General features: G+C 42.3%; 1 protein-coding gene across 1 annotated transcript; it reads left to right on the top strand.

Annotated features, from left to right (window-relative positions):
- The first annotated feature begins 1,147 nt into the window (after nt 1-1,147).
- LOC143289280 (U3 small nucleolar ribonucleoprotein IMP3-like) lies at nt 1,148-25,395 on the top strand. Its single transcript, XM_076598281.1, has 7 exons — nt 1,148-1,383; nt 3,411-3,518; nt 4,340-4,414; nt 7,416-7,495; nt 10,482-10,533; nt 10,848-10,920; nt 25,227-25,395. The coding sequence occupies exons 1-7, from the start codon at nt 1,250-1,252 to the stop codon at nt 25,251-25,253; spliced, it is 549 nt and encodes a 182-aa protein (XP_076454396.1). The 5' UTR covers nt 1,148-1,249; the 3' UTR covers nt 25,254-25,395.
- Nucleotides 25,396-25,462: the final 67 nt, after the last annotated feature.

Here is a 25,462-nt window from a genome sequence, read left to right as displayed (position 1 = left end):
GACGCCCAACCACCACCCATACAGACCTTGTATGTATGGTCTGATCTTTCACTTCTATCGACGCCCAACCACCACCCATACAGACCTTGTATGTATGGTCTGATCTTTCACTTATGTCGACGCCCAACCACCACCCATACAGACCTTGTATGTATGGTCTGATCTTTCACTTATGTCGAAACCCATACAGACATTTCGTACTTGCTCTCTCTTCGACAAGAATGAAAGACTCCACGCACTTTTACTGACTTTTTAGCGGCACATCCCATTCTCTTTCTCTTCTAAATTTTGGCTGCATTCCTCTTTTTCTTTTTCCTCCTCCTCCTCTTCTTCTTAGTTGTATATTTCTTGTTGTATTGTCTCTGTTTTAGAAGCATTGAGAGCAATACTGTCGGAGCGGATGATCAACGTTTTTCCTTTCTTAAAATTTCATAATAAATTCTACGAAACAGGATGATTCTGATAAGTGATGAAATAGTGCTGACCCCAAGGTACATGGGAACTAACTCCTCCAACTTTTAAGCTGTAGGTTATCAAGATTTTCCCCCCCTTTGAACAAAGCCTCGGCTTTGGTTACAGACACTGCAGTGCTGAGCACTGAATTCGAACCATTGCGCTAAATTACACTTCCCATCAGCTGTAGCATTGATGCACGTAAATAAGGGGCACATATATTCTATAGAGATATGGGAAACTGGTTTGCTCTCGGTTTCGGTAGAGCCTACACGGCCGAGATCGCGATCCGTGGGTTCCCACTATCACGAGCGACTGAAATTCTGTATCATCGAGGGTAATAGGTAAGCAAGTAACGGATATGAATAGGTTAGAGGGTGGGTCAGTGTCGATGTTAAACCCGAATGTAACCAGTTACCTAGCCCAGAGGCTTGGAAAGATTCTGGTTTGATTTTACTGTTTTCCACTGAGTATCTCAAAAAGAGAAATAACACTTCCAGTAAAATAATAAAGAGAATAAGTCAGTTATATCAGATAATCATGGTGATATTTAGCTTCCTCCGCGCAGTACATGAACGGAATTACATTATTCCGAGTGTTATAATGTGAACTTTATTGGTTTGTTTCGTCGCAAAAAAAACTGTTTGCAGACCTTCATTTGTGTTGTGGTAAAAAGACAGACGTTACCGGAAGTTCTTGCGAACATGTGTCACTGGCAAACAAGAAAGTGAGAAACTGAAGTGCGAGTGCATGAATTAGTTTGCTGTCACGTTGGTAAATTGGAGAACCATAGAAGATGAGGAAGCTTAAGTACCATGAGGAGAAACTACTGAAAAAAGTCGACTTCCTCAACTGGAAGTCAGAAAACAACCTGTATTACATAAAATTAATGAGAAAATTCCGAATCGAAAAGCGAGAGGACCTCACTCTGTAAGTATGGATTTGGGACATTTTTTGAAATACTGATCATGTTAATCGTCATCAAGTTCAGCAGAAAATATATATTATTGCGTATCATATGTATGTATGCACCACACATGTAATGTATACAGACTTGTTCATCCTCATACATGTGCAGTTACTTAGCAAGGCAGACTTTGTGTGCACATGTAGGATGATTTTAAAATTTAATACACACATACACTGTTTGTATCATACCAGCCATCCGTGCATACATTATTCAGAGTAACTTGAACTCAAAGGCAGTCATGCATATTGACATTCGGTATCACCAGAACCCACCAGAGAACTGAGGTGACCAGTGTGCAGGTTGACATGCTAGTCATGGATTTTGCAAAAGCCTTCAACAAGGTGCCCCACTCACTCCTTACCTACAAACTACAGCACTACGAAATCACCGGCCACATTAACAACTGGATCCGAAGCTTCCAGTCTAACAGAAGGCAGGCAGCTGTCATTGACAGTGCTATATCCAGGTTTGTGCCTGTAGAGTCGGGAGTACCTCAGGGCTCCGTGCCAGGCCCCTGGCTCTTCTTGCTGTATATCAACAACCTGCCAGAGGGCTTGTCATCCACCGCATGGCTATTTGCAAATGACACTGGCCACAAGGAAATCAACAATGCTGCCGACCAACACATCCTGCATTGTGACTTGACAAACTTGCGAAATGGGAAGAGAAATGGAAGATGTCATTTCACCCGGACAAATGTGAAGTCCTGCACTTTGGCAAGAAATGGAAAACAACATACCATCTGCGTGATTACCCACTAAAATCCTCCAGTAAAGCCAAGTACCTCAGTGTCACGATCTCCTTTAACCTTAGCTGGAAAAAACACACCAACAACGTAGCAAGCAAAGCCAACAAGACCCTAGGCTTTCTTCGCCGAAATCTGAAGACCAGCGCCATCTCGATTAAAGAGATGCTTTTAAGGCCCTAGTGTGACCCCAGCTTGAATATGCCTGCCAGATCTGGCATCCGTACTGAGTAAACAATACACAGACCCTAGAGAAGGTCCAAAGAAGAGCCACCTGCTGAGTGGTAAATCGCTACCATCAAACGTCCAGCGTGGAAGAAATGCTACACCAGCTAAGTTGGGCACTATTAGAAGAACGGCGAAAGAGCTCCCACCTGATAACGATGCACAAGTTCCACCATGGAGACATAATCATCGACACCATGTGAGCACCAACTTTTCAGAAGCCCAAGCACAACACCAGGCATTCCCACAATCAACAGTACACCACGGAAACCTGGTACAGGGACTACAGGAAATTTTCCTTCTTTCCCCGCACTACCAGGGAGTACAACAAGCTCCCACCTGAGGCAGTATCGGAGAGCCTCCAATCCTACTTCTGACCCCACCCCCACCCCACCCCGCCGGCACCCCCCTCTCCCTTCCCCCTAACTCCCAAATTCCTTCCCACCCACAGCAAAGTACGGCCTACCAACACTGTCTAGAGGCCTGAAATAGGGGTGGGTGGCCCCAGCCCCCTTGTCCAGTCCCCTTAGTTAGGCACTGACCAACCAAACAAACCCCACAACACAGCAGCAAACCGGAACCTTTGTATAATGCCAGAATCTTCCACTTGATGAAGGCGAGCAGATACGAAAGAAGAAGTGTGTGTCACTCTCAGTGTGTGTGTGTGTGTTTCTCAATCTCGCTTCCCTGCCTCTTCCTTGTCTTCAGTTTCTCCAGTTTTAGAGTTATGCATACATGTGCATGACTGGTGCGAAAGTGCTTTGATTTGTCTATGCACAAGATTCAGTGCTTTATAAATACCATTATTATTATTATTATTATTATTCTTTGTCAGTTGTGTGCACATACTCACTTCCTCATATGTGGTGTATGAAACATTGTTAACACTGGGATCAAAATTATAAAATCTTGACAGTAAAATCTATATTGTGACTTTGTTTTCAATGCTTCATGACTGATGGTATCAAGGTTATAATTCTTATAGTCATATTATTTATCTTTTTTTATTATTTACAGGTATAATAAGTATACAAAACACATTTTGGACCTTGCCAAAAAGATCAAAGACTTGCCAGCAGATGACCCCTTCAGAACTGTGGCCACTGCCCAACTGCTGGAAAAGCTGTGAGTAGTAACTGAAGGTCATATTTTGTACAGTGGTTATAGTCACTTCTGTAAAGTAAACTGTGAAACTCCAGTTTGGAATTTTACAATAGACCACTGGAGAGTTTCATGCTTACGTAATTTATAGAGGTGTGTCACTTGACCTATGCTCTTGAAGGTGATTAGCTCTCCAAAATTGCGAGCAACAAAGGCGACTGAGAGAGGCAGAACATGTGATTGTGAAACAGCAGGCTTCTGCATTTTTTCCCCCCACTTTTTGCTGCTTCTTTTTTTTTTTTTTTTTTTTCTTCTTTTTTTTGTGTGCATACGATGGCACTTCATTGTACAGTTTGGTTGTAGCAATGGAGGTCATCAACTGAAGAAATGGACAAGACATGTTTGCTGCCATTTCTAGTGTGAAAAAAAGAAGAAGAAAAAACAGTGAAACAGTGTAAGAAAGTCTAAGACTATCCAGTTATTAAATGCATGATGGCTCAAAACTTTCTGGATTCCTTCGAAATAAAGAAACAATTGCTAGCCTAGTGGCAGTCATGTTGAGATCATTTACATGATTAATACTGGCGGATATGTGTCTTCTTTTGAGACAGCATGAGTCCAAATACTCTCACATTCTGCCCACATTTCTAAAAGTAAGAGCGTTCCAGAAAATTCTTGGAAAATTTCAGTTCGCTGCTGATTTTTACACCATTTGTTCCTGATTGTAAGATTCTGGGGTATGCATGTAATGTGATGGTGTATATGGACTATATCTGCAAAGCTTTGTATAATTTACTATGTGCAATAGTAGTAGAACTAGTGATGATGTGTTGTTGTTGGGGTAGGTATTCAATGGGTCTCATCCCTACACGCAAGAACCTGGAGCTGGCTTTAAAGGTTTCAGCAGCTGCTTTCTGCCGGTGAGTTGTTCGTTTTTTGGGTTTTTTGTTGTTGTTTTTTATCCTGTTACCTATCAGAAGGAAGGGTGTGATGCTTCCAAAGTTTAAAGATTCTTAAAGGTTAACACAAGTGATTAACACTTTGGCTGCTGATGTTGCCTTTTGGCACCCGCTAGGGAGGCCGCTGATGTCGCCAAAAGATGACCTGATCAGGGTAGGTCATTCACAAACCTACCACTCTTATTTTGGGGAGGTTTGAAAGGCCATATTTTGTGCATGTGACTAGGGGAATCACCTTCGATCAATTGACGCCATCTTTGCAGTATTTCTGCAAGGTTTTGAGTGAATTTATTATAGTTTTATCCGCAGCTTCGATCTTTTCACTTTCCAAAATGGCTGCATCGATGAGCAGACAATGCTACTTCACAACTGAGCAAGTTATCGAGCAACTGAGACTGCAGCCAGGCCAGCAAAATGAAGATTTGAGTGAAGCCTTGTCGGATGATGATGAAGAAGTTTCATTGTCTGAGGGGGAGAGTGATAGTGGTGGTGACTGGGCACCAAGCCAAGTACCAAGTCGCGAGTGTACGGGGCATGGCCAGACGAGTGGAGCACGTGTTCCTGCTACTGCAACCACATCGGCTGCTGTGACTGTGATAGTGAAGTGGAAGAGTGTGTTGCTCAAGTGGCAGCGTCTGTGTCATATCGGAGACCAACACCACATAGTGACCATGGGTCGAGCAGGACCACACGCCAATGACCAGGAGTAAGGGGGCGTGGTAGAACATCTGTGCCAAGCCCTGATTTGTTTCAGTGGGTGTTGTACCACATGGATGATCCTTACTGTCCTGCAGAATGGCTTTCAAATTTTACTAAGAAAACAGGTAAGAGCTTTGTGTGTGTGTGTGTGTGTGTCTGTGCTCGCACATGTATTTCATTGAGAGAGTGTGTGACTAAGATTAGGTTGCACTCATTTTTTTATATGGACAGATCAGAGGTGCACTGTTCATTCACTAGTTGTACATATAAAATTATGTGTGCATTGTATTACAATGCACACATAATTTTATATGTGCTAATTTCAGACAAGTGTAGGACATTGAAGAGTAAGTGCAGTGTGTTTATTACCACACAATCATTTCATGTTAGTTTGTTTTTTCTTGTGAAGATTATGGATACACTATGTAAAACATACCTGTGTAAAATCTTTGTTTTTGCTATTAGTGCACTTGTTTATGAGTATAATATCTTTTATTTCAGTATTTATCATTAGCTGATAATAAATCGGCTATTATATAATTATTACAGATTGTATTTTACTTTTTTTTTTGCTCATGTGTTTCAGGTGTCCTTGTCAACACTGACAACTTCCATCTACTGATCTAGTGGACTTCTTTATGCTTTTCTTCCCAGAATCAGCAGATATCACTGTCCCTAAAATGAAGGCATACACAGCACTTCAGATCGCAATGGGGCTGTGTTGTAAGCCTGAAATTGAGGACTACTGATGGACATACTGGCTGCTCAACCTGCCATTTGGAACCATAATGTGCAAGAAGCCAGTGTGTCCCACTCTGTGCTTTGAACTGTATCATACTGTGGAGGACTACAGGAAAGCAGCAGCAGCTAAAATTCACAGTCTCCAACAGTGAACAGTTCAGACCTTTGTACATATTTAAATATGTATACATATTTTACCTCCATTCTTTTATTTTCCGACTTTTCATCAGATAGTTGTAAAGAGTATGTATAGTTCCACCACTGTAAGATATTTCAAGTGAGACACTGTGAGACCTTCAAGTGAAGTGACAGAAATCATCATTTTTCTACAAAAACTCCAGTTCATTTTGTGTGTTTCCCATGGATTATATTCTGGATTACACCATTACATGGGAAATATAGTTGTACTGAAGATGTCAGTTGGAGAGTTTGCTTTGTTTTCAACTGCATTGCAGTGATGTGTGTTGTACCTGTCTTTGTTTATGTCTGTAATGTGTTGAAGTGCAAAATGTGTATTGAAAAAAAACCAAAAACATAATGATTTAACACAAAATATTTCACTTGTTCCAACATCATTTATTACTCCAAAACACAAAAATTCCATCATTCCTCTTACTTTAAAAAAACACAAAACAAAAGGAAGTCATTTGGTTCAAAAACAAAAAAGTGATAGTAATTTGAAATGGGTAGGTGTAATTTCTTGCTCTTTCTTGAAAATCAGCTGGCGCCAGGGAGTGTTGCACTCCAAACTCGCTGGTAGTGAAAGGGTTAAGTCAGTTGTGTCTTCTTACACTGTGGCCACATACAAGTTTGATAAAACTCCACCAGTTAATGCATTTATCATTAAATGTCAAATGGAATGTCATGTGACGGGTGCAATAGCTGAATGGTTAAAGCGTTGGACTTTCAATCTGAGGGTCCTGGGTTTGAATTTCGGTAACAGCGCCTGGTGGGTAAAGGATGGAGAATTTTCCGATCTCCCAGGTCAACATATGTGCAGACCTGCTAGTGTCTGAACCCCCTTCGTGTGTATATGCAAGCAGAAAATCAAATATGCATGTTAAAGATCCTGTGATCCATGTCTGCGTTTGTTGGGTTATGGAAACAAGAACATACCCAGTATGCACACCCCTGAAAAAGGAGTATGGCTGCCTACATGGCAGGGTAAAAACGGTCATACACGTAAAAGCCCACTCATGTACGTATGAGTGAATGTGGGAGTTGCAGCCCACGAACACGGAAGAAGAAGAAGAAAAAAAGGTATCATGTAAAAACTATGAATCACAGATAGTAGATTCGTGTGTGTGTGTGTGTATACAGCTACATCATGTCATGATGTCTGTTTGAAGTTTGTGTACATTGTTTTTCTATTTTTTTATTTCATTGCTTCATCATTCATTGTCAATGAGTTTTTGTACATGTGAAGCACTTTGCTTAAGAAAAAGTGCTGAATATGTGTCCATAATAATTACCATTAAAAACCCCACATGTTATGTGACAAAACCATGATGGCATGTTTCAGGAGACGCCTGCCCGTAGTGATGGTGAAGTGTCACATGGCACAGACAGTCAAGGCGGCCGCCACATTTGTGGAACAGGGTCGTATCCTTTTCTTCATCAGCACCACTGAATTTGATTAACCCTTCCACTTCTGGAACTATGTGGGATTTTTGCAAAATAGTCACCAACTTCTAAAAAATAAAAATAAAAATTCACAAAAAATGTATCAAAATTGTGCAAAAAATATGTACTAAAAGTATATGTTTTCTTGAACGAAATTGAATGGAGAATATAATTATCATAACTTTAATGTTGATAGGATGAGATAAACCCAGATCAGGGGAAGATAGCTCAGAATTATGAGAAAAAAACAAACACAATGTTTCTGGAAGGAAAAAAAAAGAAGAAAATTCAAGCTTGTTTATTTAATGGGCTGAAATATTAGCAAAGGTATTAGACCACCAACCAAGTGCAATTGTTTCCTGCACTATCATGTTGTTTTAAACATGAACACAATACATAACAACACACCTACGCCCACACACACACACACTCCCACCCAAACACCCACATACGTTATCACAAAATATTATAGGACAAAAACTCACTGTAAACAATATTTTGGCTTGAAGGTTTCATCTGGAGCGTTTCACCGTAGATGAGAACCCTAAAATGAAGGTTTCAAGCTAGAATTTTTTTTTTTTTTCTCTACCCACTATTATCTATACCCACTTCTGACACAACCCCACCCCCTTGCTATTGAAGTACCTTGTAGCATGTAATCATCATCAGGATAACCAGAATCACTTCAGCTGATCAACAACATCATTACTTTTGTTTTCTACCCGATATTGGTAGTTGCTAATGTGAAGTCATGATTGAAAACAAAGAAGTTTTCATTCCAAACTGACTGAATCATGCTTCATATCACAACTATAGATCAGTGTGTGTTTGTGTTGTTTGAAGTCAAAATGATCTTTATTTAGATTTAGAGAAGAAAAAAAAATCATTTATACAGCTTTTAAAAAAATTATAAATCTGCCTTGAGAAAAAATAAAAGAGAGAGAGAAAGGCATGACATTAAAGCCAATTTTGTTACAAGCAATACTCTAAACATCCTACCATGGTAAAAAATACATACACAGATAGCAAGTAAGCATATGATAATAATAATAGTAATAATCAATAGTACTTATATGGCGCAAACTCCCCATGTAATGGGCTCTAAGCGCACTACATGAAACAACACATATACAGCAGTGTATGATACCACATGAAACAACACATATACAATAGTGTATACCACATGAAACAACACATATACAATAGTGTATGATACCACATGAAACAACACATATACAATAGTGTATGATACCACATGAAACAACACATATACAATAGTGTATACCACATGAAACAACACATACAGCTGTGTATGATACCACATGAAACAACACATATACAATAGTGTATACCACATGAAACAACACATATACAATAGTGTATGATACCACATGAAACAACACATGTACAATAGTGCAAACCACATGAAACAACACATATACAATAGTGTATGATACCACATGAAACAACACATGTACAATAGTGTAAACCACATGAAACAACACATATACAATAGTGTATGATACCACATGAAACAACACATATACAATAGTGTATACCACATGAAACAACACATACAATAGTGTATGATACCACATGAAACAACACATACAATAATGTATGATACCACATGAAACAACACATATACAGCAGTGTATGATACCACATGAAACAACACATATACAATAGTGTATGATACCACATGAAACAACACATATACAATAGTGTATGATACCACATGAAACAACACATATACAATAGTGTATGATACCACATGAAACAACACATATACAGCAGTGTATGATACCACATGAAACAACACATATACAGCAGTGTATGATACCACATGAAAAAACACATATACAATAGTGTATGATACCACATGAAAAAACACATATACAGCAGTGTATGATACCACATGAAACAACACATATACAATAGTGTATGATACCACATAAAAAACACCACATATACAGTAGTGTATGATACAACATGAAACAACACATATACAATAGTGTATGATACCACATGAAAAAACAACACATATACAATAGTGTATGATACCACATGAAAAAACAACACATACAATAGTGTATGATACCACGTGAAAAAACAACACCTGTACAATAGTGTATGATACCACATGAAAAAAACATCACATATACAATAGTGTATGATACCACATGAAACAACACATATACAATAGTGTATGATACCACATGAAAAAACACCACATATACAATAGTGTATAATACCACACGAAAAAACATCACATGTACAATAGTGTATAATACCATGCCTCTGTACATGAAAAAACAACACATGTACAATAGTGTATAATACCATGCCTCTGTACATGAAAAAACAACACATATATATGTGTATCTATACACCAAGACAATACTACAAATTGCAGGTATGAACAATAACACACACACACACACACACACACACACACACACACACACAAGACAAAGATACCCTACACACGCGCATACACACGCCTGCACACACACAAAGATCTAGCCACAGACACACACACACTACATGACTTCAGTAGAGGGCAAAGTGGGGTGGGTAGGAGGAGGACTAATGCAGACAATCAGCTATGCTTCATCACACCCAAAGGCCTGTTTGAATAGATGAGTTTTCAAGTTTGTTTTGAAAGAGGGCAGCATTGGTAAACATTGGTAAGTGACGGAGATCCAGAGGAAGAGAATTCCAGACAGAAGGTGCTTGATATTGAAAGGCCCTTTGGCCAAATGTCTTTGAAGGTTTTGGGGACTCGAAGGATATACAGATAATGCTTACACAATACACAAAAGCAGCATCCTTGGGGGAAAAAAAGAAAGAAAGAAAGAAAAAAAGTTGCATCAGTAACATGTGTTTGTGTGTTTGCACAACACAATGTTTTCTGACTGTACTGAGACAGAATTTCACAGCAGTTTTCCTTAACCAACTTGAGATGTGCGTATTGGCCCTGAAGTTTGTACGGATCCTGCACGCCTTGTGACCCGGTAAGGAAACCTGTTGTTGAACCTTGTTTCTCTTGTCATGTCATTGCAACAACCAAACAAACTCAAACTGCAGATTGACTGCATCAAGCTTGTTTAAATTGTTTGGATTATTTTCCATGTAATTGTATCAAAATGCTAGATGAATTTTTACCAAATACACATCGAGAAAACTTATTGATTAATATTAATAAGTCCATTACTCTGCTGAGCATCAAAGCATAAAGCCACATGATGTCTGGGTCATAACTTAGTTTTCAGAAGTTTAGTAAGTCAGTATGACAATTGTCCTCTTTCAGTTTCCTGTCTGTTTGCAGAAACATGGAGGACTTTCTCACCTGGACTGACACATCAGCAATCAAGAAGCATGTCATGGCCTATAACGAGCAGGTGAGTTGTTCAGACATTTGTCACTTGTACTATGTGTGTACACATCAGCAGAGATTAGGACTGTCATCACTCATTAGTATTTTAGCATTTGTTGCCTGTTCTGAGTATTCACATGTGTTTTATATGTTTGTGTGTGTGTGTGTGTGCATCCGAGTCATTCTCGTTTGATGTGGACTCACATGTGGCTATGAATAACCAAACACTGGGTTATAACATAGATTGATGTGTGTTAAAGGCAATAGTCTGAAACCAGGAGGAAGATTTGGACAGTAGTTTTTGTGTGTGTGTGTTTGTGTGTGTGTGTGGAATTGACAGCTGTGACAGAGAAGTGCTACACAAGGAGCAATTTGTGATAGTCATTCCAGTTCTATTTACAGTCATTCCAGTTCTATTTGTGATAGTCATTCCAGTTCTATTTACAGTCATTCCAGTTCTATTTGTGATAGTCATTCCAGTTCTATTTACAGTCCTTCCAGTTCTATTTCTGATACAGTCCTTCCAGCTCTATTTCTGATTCAGTCCTTCCAGTTCTATTTCTGATACATTTCTTCCAGTTCTACCCCTAAAGTTACAGGAGGCAAGGGGGAGGGTATGCTAAACACGAAGAACAGCAAACCGTTTGTCTCTTCAGAACCACAACCATACAACTCCAGATATTCAATGTTTCTTTTTAGTTCAAGTTTTGTGCAACTTGCATATTTGATGCATGATATGCACAGTTATATTGATATGCTAAGTAATTAGAGAAAAATGCCTTGTAAATGGTTGTTGCATTATAGACCTACACTCTGTTCTTGTATGGCCACAGCCAGGCAGAGGGTGGCGTGTTGTCTGTGAAAATTTCCCTTGTGGAAAAGAAGGGTTGAGATCAGAGCCACATACTGTTTCCTTGTGGGAGGAGAACACTGCAGTGTCTTTTGTTTGTTTGTTTTTGGTTTTTTTTTTGTTAGTATTATTTTGAAAAAAGTTACTATTAATTTTATGTTGTTGTTTTGTTTAGTTTGACTAGAAAATCAAACTGAGAGTCTAGTCATTTGGATGAGACGATAAACTTAGGCTCCATGTGCAACATGCACTTGGTATTGTGAAAAAAGAACCCATGGCAACATAAGTGTGTGTTGTCCTCTAGCAAATTTCTTGTAGAAATCCACTCTGTTAGGTATTTGAATGTATTTTTGCATGCACTCAAGGCCTGACAAAGCTCGTTGGATAATGCTGCTGGTCAGGAATCTGTCTAGCAGATCAGGTGTAGCATATATGGATTTTTCCAAACACAGTGACATCTTGAGAAACTGAAGTCGAGTGAAACAGATCTGCAACAGCAACAGGCCTGTATTTGAAAAATGTCTACCTGTGGTTGTGGGTCACCTCTCTCAGTGGGGCAGCTCTGAGTGTCAACAAGCAGATGTGCATTCCTTTCAGTTTGTTTGGCAAGGTTCTCACAAGACTCATTATATGATGTAAATACGTATTTCATTGCTTATCACGGCTGTATCCAGGCTATCAAAAAATACTGCGATAAGTTTGACTTTAGAATACAAAGAAATAAAGCTTTAGATATTAAAAAATCATTGCAGATTATTTATTCTGTCAGAAAAGGAACTAAAGCATACTATGAAATAATGAATGATAACTATACGAAGACGAACTGTTGCATAAGATGGAGAAGTAAGTTATGAACAGATTGGGATATTACATTTCACAAAATTAAATAAATTAATGAAGTTAGTCTCCAGTGGTTTCAGGTTTGGCTTGTTCATAGGATAATCATACATATAGTATATATAGTAGTACGCCTCCTTCAGTCATGCCTGACCATTGATAGAGTATATCCAACCTAATGTCTAATTGGGCTGTCTGCTTGGACCAAGCAGCGTCGCCTGTGACTGTAGAGACCGCTGCCAGAGAGGCAGTCTCTGTCACAGCGATCACATGTGTAAGCTGATGCTGGTCTGTTGGCTGCCGTCCCTTTTCTGCGAGCTCGCTTTTCTGCTGCAGCAGCTGACAGTTTGTCCTCACCAATCCGTAGCTGATTCTTGAGAGTGCTTCTCCATCTGTTGCGGTCATCTGCAAGGCCCTCCCAGGACTCGGTGTTGATCTCAAGTGCCTTCATGTCAGGTTTGCAAACGTCTTTGTATCTCAGCTGTGGGCGGCTGATGCTTCTCTGCCCCATGGCGAGCTCTCCATAAAGGATGTCTTTTGGGATGCGACCATCTTCCATGCGGTGAACGTGGCCCAGCCAGCGCAGCCAACGCTGTCTCAGCATGGTATACATGGTCGGGAGGCCCGCGCGAGTCAGGACATCGGTGTTTGTCACCTTGTCTTGCCAGGAGATGCCGAGTATGCGCCGTAGGCTTCTTAGGTGGAAGGTATTGAGCCTTTTCTCCTGACGAGCATGTGTGGTCCACGCCTCACTGCCATACAGCAAGGTGCTGAGGACGCAGGCGTTGTATACAGCCATCCTTGTCTTTGTGGTCAGCTTAGGATTTGTCCACACTCTTTGTGTGAGGCGGGCTAGCGTTGCGGCTGCCTTCCTGATCCTCTTGTCAGTCTCGGTGTCAAGGGAGAGGTTGTCAGTGATGGTGGACCCAAGGTAAGTGAATTGATGGATGGCTACAAGCTCGTAGTCATCAATGGTGATGGCTGGTGGAGATGGCGTGTCTTGACCTAGGACATTTGTCTTCTTGAGACTGATGGTCAGACCGAAATCTTTGCAGGCCTGGGAGAAGCAGTCCGGTAGTGACTGCAAGTCCCGCTGGGTGTGGGTCACAACTGCAGCATCGTCAGCTCTCTGATGAGGGCTTCGCAGACTTTTGTCCTTGCTCTGAGGCGGGCGAGATTGAAGAGCCTGCCATCTGATCTGGTCCGTAGGTAGATCCCTTCTTGCGCTGTGCTGAACGCATGCCTCAGGAGAAGAGCAAAGATTCCAAATAGGGTGGGGGCAAGGACACAGCCTTGTTTGACACCACTGCGTACGTTGAAGGGCTTGGAGAGGTTACCATTAAACTGTACCATCCCTTTCATGTTGGAGTGGAAGGACTCAGTCAAGCTGTGCAGTTTGGGGGGGGGGCAGCCAATCTTTTGAAGAGCCCTGAAAAGGCCGTCTCTGCTGACTAGGTCAAAGGCCTTGGTGAGGTCAATGAATGCTCTCTGCACTTCTCCTGGATTTGGTGAAGGGAGAAGATCATGTCTACTGTGGATTTCTCTGCTCGGAAAACCGCACTGTGATTCCGGCTGAACGCATTCGGCCAGTTTCTGCAGGCGAATTGGGAGGACCCGAGTGTAGGCTTTGCCTACTATGCTGAGAAGTGAGATGCCTCTGTAGTTGTTGCAGTCGCTGCTTTCACCCTTGTTTTTGTGGAGGGTGGTAATCTTGGCGTCCCTCATGTCCTGCAGAACAGCTCCCTCATTCCAGCACTGACAGAGGACTGTGTGCAGAGGATGCAGAAGAGTAGTCTTGCAGTGTTTAATGAGGTCTGGGGGAATTCTGTCACTGCCAGGTGCCTTGCCTGATGTCAGGCTGTTAATGGCCTTGCTGAGTTCGTCCTCAGTTGGCTCTGTGTCAAGTTCTTCCATGACCGGCATGCACTTGATGGCATAGAGGGCTGAGTTGGACACCATGTCTCCTGTAGAGTAGAGGTCGGAGTAGTGTTCTGCCCATCTCTCCATCTGCTGGCTAGGATCGTTGATTACTTCCCCAGTGGAGGATTTGAGGGGGGCAGTCTTGCTCTGTGTTGGTCCCAGTGCCTTCTTGATACCATCATACATCCCTTGGAATTGCCTCTTTCAGCAGCATTCTGTATCTCTTTGCTGAGCTCTGTCCAGTACTCATTTGCACATCGCCTGGCGTTAAACTGAATCTTGCTCCTGGCGGCCCTGAGGATTTGCAGGTTCTCCTCACTGGGTGACCATTTGTACTCAGTGAGTGCAGCGCGCTTGGCCTCAATACTGGGAGTCATCTCTGATGATTTGGCCTCAGACCAGTCGTGGGACTTTGCGGTATTCTTCCCAAAGGTGGCCATAGCAATGTGGTGCATGGTGTCTCATAGTGTTTCCTATTTTTCTGTGGCAGAGTCTCTGGGCTGCAATGCATTGAATTCTCTCTCAAAGGCCTCTGCGAACTGTTCTACAAGGTCTGGCTGAGACATCTTGCTTACGTCAGTGCGAGAGTTCCCTTGTTTCTTTGAGCAGTGGAACTTCTTTGGTTGCAGTCTGATCTTGCAGCATACCAGAGAGTGGTCCGTGTCACAGTCTGTGCTGTGGTAAGAGTGAGTGTGGAGAAGGTTTTTGTCTGCACCCGCACTGGCATTGAAGTCGCCCAGGAGAACATGTTGTTATGTCCTGGGAATGTTCCTTATGGTTGATGCGAGATTTTCGTAGAACTCGTCCTTGGCATCTGAAGAGGCGGACAGTGTTGGAGCATATGCGCTGACGAGAGTAACATAGCCTTTGGAGGTGTTGAGGCAGAGAGTCAATAGTCTTTCTGAACCGCCGCTGCCTGGTTCGATCATGTTCAGCAGGCTGTTCCTGACTGCAAAGCCTACTCCGTACTCTCTTGGGGCATCAGAGCTCTTTCTTTGCCAGAAGAAGGTGTAGTCCCTCTCCTTTAGTGTTCCTGAGTCAGCCAGCCGTGTTTCCTGCAGAGTGGCAATGTCCACATTTAGTCTCTTTAGCTCGCTGTTTATGACGGCCGTCTTTCTGGTGTCGCTGATGTTTTTGCAGATCTTGGGAGAGCCCAGGCATCCTTGTCCGGACATTCCAACAGGCCAGTTTCATTGTTCCGTTTCTTGAAGTTTTCTTTTTGCCTGGTGCGAAAATTAACGACCTGCTTGTCGGATACTCTCCTAATCTTCATACACCCATAGAAGAAGGCAGGTCGTGGTGGGACAGCACCTAATTGGCTGGGGGCTGCACAGCTTGGGCGGGTGGTAGCTGTCCAGTGGGACACGAGGGTCCCTCCCACCATCAAAAGCAACCCCTGGCGTTGGTTCTACGCCAGTTGAGTGCTGACTTATAACCGGTAACTGTTGCTTCACGTGTTGTTCCGACGCTAGTGCTAGTAGCGAAGCTGGAGTGTCCTCTCCAGGTTTTAGGTGCAAGGTGTTTGTGGATGGATGGATGGATATAAGCCTGGGCAATGTATTATGGAAGACAGGCTGGTGCCCATGCAGCTTGTCCCCCCTCTCCACCTCGCTGATAGATCCAAAGGAACAGCAAGGCTGTTACATTTTGGTGCCAACGCGGCTGCAGGAGCTGCCGGAAAGTGACAAAGTTTGCCATCCAACCGCCTTAGGGGCCCCACTCTGGATTTTCTGTCAGGGTTTACTCCCTTAGCTAGGTGGCCGCAGGTAGCTCTCCAGAGCTGGCACCCTTTGATGGGTCATTTAATTCCACCAGGGTGTCTAGCCACCCTCCTCACCATCCTCCTGAGAGGACTGGTGGGGGTGCTGGTTTAGTCGCCAGCAATTCGACTCTGTGACAGGTAGTACTGGGATCCAGGTTACCAGTAGCAGATATATCTGTCTGACCTGACATGATAATAGGATAATAGCAACAAACAAAATACTGAAAAGAATGAACATAAGGCAAAATGATACAAGTGGCTTCTGCCACTTTGAAAGTGAGGACATTGAACATCTGTTTTGGAGATGTGATATTGTAAATTCCTTTTGGCCTGTTTTTGAACGGTCTTTGAACGAAAAATGCCAACATATTTCAAACTTAAAATTAACAGATGGTTCTGTTCAGTAATTGCTTAACAATTTCATCTAATGATATCCTAGATTTCTTACTCATGCATGCTAAATTTTATATCTATAAATGTAGAATAGATTGTACACCACCAGTACTGGAAACCTTTTTGCATCAAATTAAGGCATGGTACAACTTAGAAAAATATTAGTCATACATAAATATGTGTGATACATCATTTAGAATAAAGTGGTTTTACAACATGCCACTGATAGACAACCAAAGATAAATCCACTCTTGTACAGTAGTATATATTTATCCTTTATTTGTAGAGTCAAAGCAGTTCTTGAGATCAAAACAATTTTCCTGCACAGCATAAATAGGCCATACAATAAAAAATACATATATTAATTTGTATTACATTGTAACTTAAGATCATCCACATTAATGAAGATTCTCCTTGTCCAAACTCTGGGAATGAATGGATTTTTGTTGTTGTTTTTGTTTTTTTGTTGTTGTCGTTTTTAGTGTGTGTGTGAGTTTGTTGTTGTTGTTGTTTTTTGTTATACATTGGTTATATATTATGCATGCATGATTTTGATGTAGTTTTTGTTGTTGTTTATATATATATGTATGTGTGTGTGTTTAGGTGTGGACATGCATGAGATATACAGGTTATGTAACTATATGGCAAGTTACGTAAAAGTGTTCCGTTTGTATTCTTCTGAATTTTTGTTTATTTTTCTTTATTTTTTCTTTCTTGTGTGCCTTTTTGTTGCCACTGTATTTGTAAAATATTGAATAAAAAGGTAAAATAAAATAGAATATAAAATAGAAAAAGATTCTTACAAGACAGGCTAGGAAGGCGTGTCTCTTTTTCCGCCTCGGGGCAAGTATGAAGAGGTTCTCACTGGTGAAGACTAAACAGTGCACCCATTAGGCGACGTTTTCAACATCAAGGGGTCATGCTGATAAGACTATTTATCACATTGTAACAAAGTTTGACAGCTGCAACCAGTTTCCCACCTAAAGAATCAGTATCAGTATCAGTAGCTCAAGGAGGCGTCACTGCGTTCAGACAAATCCATATACGCTACACCACATCTGCCAAGCAGATGCCTGACCAGCAGCGTAACCCAACGCGCTTAGTCAGGCCTTGAGAAAAAGAAAAAAATATATATATATATATAAGCGTACATACATAAATAAATAAATAATAATTATGATGAAAAAAAAATGAAAAAAAGTTAGTAGTAATGAAAATAATGATAAAATAATAATAATAATAAATAAATAGTTAAATAAATAAGACAACAATGATGATAAATAAGCAAATAAATATAAAACATGAAGACACACATTCACACATACACCCACACATGCATAACAGATATGCCCCCAAAACGCAGTTTCATAGATATGAAAGCACAGTCAAATACATATAAACGTACATGAGCTCCAACACACACACACACACACACACACACACCCCACAGTTTTCCCTGCACCTCCTCTACCCCCTCCTCCACACACTCGGAGTTTCTAGTCAATGTATCGCAGCTTCCACGGCACACACACACACACACACACACACACACACACACACACACACACACACACAAACACGCACACGCACACACACACACACTCACACACACAGATGAACACTTACTTGTACAAGCACACACACACACGCCCATATCTCCCACCCCCAACCCCACACACATATATACAAAGATATATATATAATATATACGTTCCAATATCCTGATGCTCCCACAGTGTAGGCATCATACACTCACATACCTCATCCTCTATCTCACCTCCTCTCTGCACCCCCACCTCCCCCTCACACACACACACACACACACAACACACACACACACACATGCACAGAACTCTCCTGACACTTGTGTACACTTACACTCTCACGCATGCACAAACGCACTCAAAAACACATACACACATACACACACGCACAGAGTCTGCCACTGATTGGCCGCAAGAGGGATGGGAAAAGATCTCTGATGCCAAGAATGTGGCGTCTAGTGTGTTGCTCAGTCTACTGTATTTGGAAAAGCCCACATAGACTCTGTTCCGTTTTGAAGAAATTTGCGCAATGTTGGTTTGGAAATGATGCCGATATTTGTTTGATTTGCAAAGCACCGTGCTCTACCTTTCATGTTAGACTTACGGCCGCTCCCGCTCTCTGCTTTTATTTCTTTGAGGCGATCGATGGTGTGATGGCCTTGTACCTGTTCTTTTTGATATTCTTTGACTTTTCTGAGGATTTCCGATTTTCCTAGATGTAGGCCGCTCGTTGGTGTTGCGTTACCAGCAAGTCTGTCAGCTCGCTCATTTCCCTTAACTCCTGCATGTCCCGGGCAGTATGACCATGTGAGTTTTTTTATCTGAAAGTTGCGCATTGCCTTATGCCACTCTGGGCTTCCCATTCCGTTTTCAATTTTCTGTATGAGGTTCATTGAGTCTGTTAGAATCATGGCATGTTGGTTTCCGGGCGTATGGATGGACGATAGCCACTGGAGGGCCTGTGTCACAGCTTCAACTTCCATCGTTAGGCTGGAGGTTGTGACTTTGTAGGCAGCATTCTCTTCCCTAACTGTTTTTCCATTTTGTTTCGCAGTGAATCCCCAACCGGATTGGTCTTTGGTGACTGAGCCATCTGTGTATTCGATGATGTCCTCTTCTTCACTGTTTTCTTCTATGAGTAGCTTCACTTCCGCATCAGTTTTGCCCTCTGGCCATTCCCGACAATGTCTTCCTAGAGTGGGTGAAATGGCTGTGTTGAATAGATGGTTGAGGTTTTCGGGGTTTTTCTCCCATTCTTTTGTTTCTTTCAGGTCTTGTAGTCGGCATACTAGCTGGATTGTGTCTTCTGCTTGCCCCATCCATGATCTTCCTCGCCCTAGACGGTTGCCTTTTGGTTCTTTGACTGCGTCATGCAGTGGGTTTTGAGGGTTTTCTAATGCTTTGAAGTAGGTCTTGACCTGTTCTAACTTGTTTCTGGCCTGTACTGAAGGAAGGTCAAGCAGGTATCGCATGGTTTCTGTGGGCGTGTCTTTTGTTGTTCCAAGGATCAGCCTCATAGCTTCATTTTGAACTCTTTCTAATTTTAGGAGGTTGCTTTGAGACGGTGTTGTTAGCCCAAGTCCGTAGTCGATCACACTGAGGACGAGTGATTGGTATAGCAGGAAGAGGTGGCGTTGTTCAATACCTTTGGTTGCCATTGTCTTTAAGACTGAAAGGCCTTTTTTGCATTTGAGAACAGTATTTTCCGTATGTTTTCTGAAGGTCAGCATCCTGTCGAAGTGTATTCCTAGGTAGCGTAGGCATTCAGTTTTCTCGATCTGAATCCCATCGAATGACACAGAAGGTAGTGCTTTGCTCGCGGTTCTGTTGTTCAGGGTGCACAGCAACGTTTGGGCTTTCGCTGGATTGATGTAAGATCCTGTGTCTTTGCACCATTGAGCAATATTGTTTAGTTGTTTCTGGACGGCTTTGGTTCTTTCCTGAGCATCTTTCGAAGTTTTGAAGACCAGGCCATCATCCGCAAGAGTAAGCACCCGAGCTATTCCATTGTTGTTTAAGTCTGCAAGGCCCTTCGTGTAGACATTGTAGAGGACAGGAGAGAGCGGAGACCCTTGTGGCAGTCCCATGGATAGTTTAGAAGGTGCAGACATCCAATCTCCGAGGCGTAGGACGACGGTTCTTTCCTGAAGCGCTGCTGCTATCCATCTTGTCAGTGTCAAACTTACTCCATACCTTAGTAGCAGCTCCATGAGGTGTGCAAACTGGACTTTATTGTAGGCATCTTCAAGGTCGATTGCTACTGCTAGTGTTTCTTCTTTCCTTTGAAATCCTTCATACACCTCATATGCAAAAGCAGCTGCATTTTCCCATGTGGGCTTGCCTGTTCTGTAACCACCTTGATTTGAAGGGAGAATGTGCCTGTGTTCAAGATCCCTTGCAAGTTTCCTGGCTATCATGCGTTCCATGAGCTTTTCAGCGATGTTTTGCATGGTTAGGATCCGGTAGCCGCTTACCTGATGATGGTCCTTTCCTGGTTTTGGTATGGGTTTTAAGAAGCTGTGTGTCCAGTCCTCCGGCACATGTCCATTGTGGAAACTGTTTTGATATAGATTGAAAAGTTTGCTTCTGTCTTCTTCCGATAGTTCCTTGATGTCCGAGTAGCGAACTTTGTCTGGGCCAGGGGCAGATTCTTTCTTGCATTTAGTTATTGCTTCATTTAGATCATCTATTGTCAAGTCATCATCAGGTCCAGTCTGCATAAGGGTTTGGTTTAACTCCTCAACATATTTCTTTTTCTCATCTAAGTTTCTTTGATCGCTCTGTTGTATGAAACGTTTGAGCAGGGCGGATCCTTTTTCTTCGTTTGTCTTAAGCTTGGTTCCGTCAGTGTCTACCATGTCTGGGGTTGTTGTTGTGCACGTTTTCCCTTCCATGCGACGATAAAATTGCCAGAACTCTGTCAATGTTGAGTCATAACTGAGTGCCTCGCAAAACTGTTTCCACTTGTCATTTTTGGCCTCTTGAGCAATGGTTTCAAACTGTTTAGTTTTTTCTTTCATTTTTGTTTCAATATCTTTGTCTGGATATGGTTTTGTTCTTTCTTTTTGCCAAAGTTTGACAGCCGCATGTTTTTCTATCCAGGCTCTCTCTGTGTCGGTATTCCACCATGGGGGCTGAATAGTTTGCATCCTGTTCAGTGCCGTTCTTTTGTTTCTTCTGAGTCTTAATTTTTCGATGACGGCTGTCTCTTTGGTTTCATACTGAAATGGATCACGCGGTTTCATGCAGCGTTTATCTGACAGTTTCTGTAGACTGAAAACTACCGGGAGGTGGTCACTGCCTTGGTGTGGAAGCGTCTCTGCATTCATTTCTGCTCTGAATTTTGGAGATGTTAGAGCGATGTCGATCACACTGTCACTGTCCCCTTGTCTTGTTCCAAGGCGAGTTGGGGATGTGGTTGGTAATGGGTTAAGAAGAATTTCCCCTATCATTCCTTCAAGTGCGAGTCCTTGTGGGTTGGTGTTACGCTGGTCCCATAGCTTGGATCTTGCATTGAGGTCTCCACAGATAATGACTGAGTCTCCAAGTTCGTTCTCTATTTCCTCTAAAAAGTCCCAATCCTCTTTTGTTGTGCAGGTTCCTGGGTGAACATAGGCATTGATGAGCACGATGCTTTTGTGAATTCCGTCAGGTTTTTCGAGACGCACCCCCACTAGTTCACATGAGTTGCTACACCATTTCTCTAGATTTATGGTGGAAACTTTGTTTTTTAGGTTTTTGTTCAGTATGATTGCTACTCCTCTTCCTTCATTCCTTTGAAAGACTGTGAAATTCTCAAAATGTATTGGTCTGTCTGCACTAGTCCTGGTCTCTTGGAGACATAAAATGTCAAAATCATATGCCAATTTCTCAATTGTTGAGATTCTCATTCTCGCGCTGGAACAATTCCAACTGCCGATTCTAAAGAATTTCTTTGACAGCCGCTCTGCTTTTGTCATTCTGCTACCTAAGCACAATCTTTTCCCACCTCTTTTGCCACGCCTGTTTTGGGGTTTTGGGGATCTGAATTTATGTCTCGTGCTATGCAGCTGATCCCCGAGGTGCACGCGAGACAGGGTTTTGTAAGTATCCATAGAAGGGTGTTCTATGTGGTGAGGGAAAAGTTCGGTCGCCCACCTAAAGAACAATGACAAAATCACAACCTTTGCCTCCTGACCCAGTTTGAAGTGAACAAGTCCATTGTGTCGTTCTGACATGAACTGAAGCCTGTGACTGAAAGCATTGTTTCTAAAATATGTGGTGCTGGGGAGTATTTATCACACAGAAACTTGGCAGTGAAAGAGTTAAAGAGGCGTATCACATGATCTGTGCTCTTGAAGTTGATTAGCTTTCCAAACATGCAAGCAACACAGGCAATGGAGAGAGGCAGAACGTGCCAAACAGCTGCCTTCTTTTTTCAACTTTTGGCTTCATATTTTGGTTTTCTTATTTTGCATACAGTGGCACTTCATTGTGCAGTATTTAATGGTAGCAGTGCTGGCACTTCATTGTGCAGTATGTAGTGGTAGCAGTGCTGGCACTTCATTGTGCAGTATGTGGTGGTAGCAGTGCTGACACTTCATTGTGCAGTATGTGGTCATAGCAGTGCTGACACTTCATTGTGCAGTATGTGGTCATAGCAGTGCTGGCACTTCATTGTGCAGTATGTAGTGGTAGCAGTGCTGGCACTTCATTGTGCAGTATGTGGTGGTAGCAGTGCTGGCACTTCATTGTGCAGTATGTGGTCATAGCAGTGCTGACACTTCATTGTGCAGTATGTGGTGGTAGCAGTGCTGGCACTTCATTGTGCAGTATGTGGTGGTAGCAGTGCTGACACTTCATTGTGCAGTATGTGGTGGTAGCAGTGCTGACACTTCATTGTGCAGTATGTGGTGGTAGCAGTGCTGACACTTCATTGTGCAGTATGTGGTCATAGCAGTGCTGACACTTCATTGTGCAGTATGTGGTGGTAGCCTTGCTGGCACTTCATTGTGCAGTATGTGGTGGTAGCAGTGCTGGCACTTCATTGTGCAGTATGTGGTCATAGCAGTGGAGGCACTTCATTGTGCAGTATGTGGTCATAGCAGTGCTGGCTATCAACAAATGTAAGTCAGCACGTTTGCTGCTTTTGTCTATGTTGATCACCTTTGGCATTGCTCGCGATTTCAATGTAAGTTAGATGCACATGGTCCAAGATCGCCACGGAACTCTCCAGCGGTCTAACCAGAGTAACTTTCTGGCAGGGTAAAGATAGAATCTGCTTCCTGCCTACCTCCTCTTTGTTTGCATCCTTGTGACTCAAGTGACTCACCACTAACATGTCTCAGGCACTTTCCTGACTCCTGACTGTAGCATGAAAGGATGGGAGTTACTTGTGTAGTGCACTGGTCTTCAGCAAGCCAACATGTCACCCATCACTGTGGTCAGTCTGACAAGCGCATCATTTTGACAAATGATTTTCAAGCAGTTTTGTCCACAATGTAAATGATTCAAAACTCTTTGAATCATTTGGTTTTTGTAGAAGTCAAGGCATTTCCAAGCACAAAAACCATTTTCAACTGGATGTTTTAGCGGGTGATTTCTCCAAATAACTATTTTGGAGATTTGGTTGTGGCTCAGAACAGATGCATTATACTTGAATGGTTTATGTGCCTGAATTTTGTTACACTGCTGAACTCGAGCTGCCTCTATTTTACAAAGTGCCTACAAATTAATACAATGTTTGACAATTTTCATTATTACTAAGGTGTTTCTGTAGGTTTTGTTTTTTTTGTTTTTTTTGCTGCCCCATCATCTGCTGCACCGTTTCAGTGGCATTACTCCCACGCCGCTCATTTAGATTCCCCCATACACGGCCACACCCGGGTTCGTCCGTCGCAGTTCTAGCATCGGCAGTCCACAGGGAACCATCGATGTTAGGTCGCCATGAGGCCACACACCTGAGGAGACCCTGCACTGCTGCTGAGTCACTTCGGTGGTGTTCAGTGGTGCCTGTTCTGTTTTAACGTACTTAGGACACCACCTACTAAGCCCCCTACTAACGACAATAATGGCTTAGTCGCGGAGCCAGACTGAGTGAGCGTCCCTCCCAGAGTGGAGACCGCCACAAACAACAGCCACCCATGAATCTGACGACATTGGCAGGACTCACCCCAAGCACGGAAGTGGAGGGGTATCGAAACTGAGGTCACCATGAGAGCAGGGCATGAAAGGCCACAGACTTTGAGACTATTTTGTTTTATATTGATGGCGATGAAGGAGGAGGAGGATGACGATGATGATGACGATGTTGCTATGGAGGTCCATTTTGGTTTGGGACTGCGTGACAAGGCTGTACTCTACGCTTCCTGTCATAATGATATCCCGGCGTTAACCAGGCCCGAGATACAGACACTTGAAGTGTTGGTCAGGTAATTAGAGCAACACACCCAAAGAGGCATCCTTGAAGTGGATGACACTCGACTGTGTGGTCCCAGTCTCCCCATTTAAGCCCACAGCACACTCAACTCTGGGTAGGAGCCGGCCACGGGCCGAAAAACCCACCTCCGCTGGGATTCGAACCCGCGTCCTCCCAGCCGTCAGTCCGCGACGCTAACCACTTCGCCACGGCGGCTGGTGTTTCTGTAGTTTTTTTCTGTAGTTTTGGTAGCCCTGTGTCTGAGCCATTGAATATTGCTGATGTGTATCGGAACTGATTCGGTAGATCCAGTGTTCTGATACCAGAATGAGCACGCAAAGGTTATAACTTAGATATATGACTTATTATATGAACATGTCACTTGCATTTTATTTTAATGAGTCATATGAATACAAGCTGTACTTTTTTATATATGCTTTTTTAGGTTACCATTGTAGGGTTGGGTGACAGTGCTGTCTTTTTTAATATTAGATAATTTCAGGTAAAGGTAATCTGGTAATCATGTAATATATTCATAACATTTAGAAGTGTTTTGTTGCTGTTGTTTTTCAGTTTGCAGGAGATGTCTTGCCGAGATATCTACTGTTGATCATCTTGTCTGTTTCAGAGAGACGATTTTGATCTCATGAACTGAGCTGAGCTTGTGTGAGTGTGCATGCATGTGAGAGAGAGAGAGAGAGAGAGAAGAGTTTTGTGTGCATGTGCACGTTTGTTTAGTTTGATGGACAAAGTGAAATTTTCTGGGTTTAAACTTTTAAATAAAAACCATCTTTTCATTCTGTGTGTGTGTTTGTGTGTGTGTGCATGTGTGAGGGAAAAGTGGGGGGAGGGGGGGGGGATTCA

This window comes from Babylonia areolata, chromosome 13 (genome assembly GCF_041734735.1).
Source record: "Babylonia areolata isolate BAREFJ2019XMU chromosome 13, ASM4173473v1, whole genome shotgun sequence".
In the NCBI taxonomy this organism is placed as follows: Eukaryota; Metazoa; Mollusca; class Gastropoda; order Neogastropoda; family Buccinidae; genus Babylonia; species Babylonia areolata.
This window is presented reverse-complemented; position numbering and strand designations above follow the sequence as displayed.

Excerpts from the sequence above, each read along its gene's own strand:
- LOC143289280 (XM_076598281.1), top strand. The coding sequence starts at position 1,250 with ATGAGGAAGCTTAAGTACCATGAGGAGAAACTACTGAAAAAAGTCGAC. Across the intron at positions 1,384-3,410 it reads AAGCGAGAGGACCTCACTCT|GTATAATAAGTATACAAAAC; the intron begins GTAAGTATGGAT and ends TATTATTTACAG. Across the intron at positions 4,415-7,415 it reads TCAGCAGCTGCTTTCTGCCG|GAGACGCCTGCCCGTAGTGA; the intron begins GTGAGTTGTTCG and ends GGCATGTTTCAG.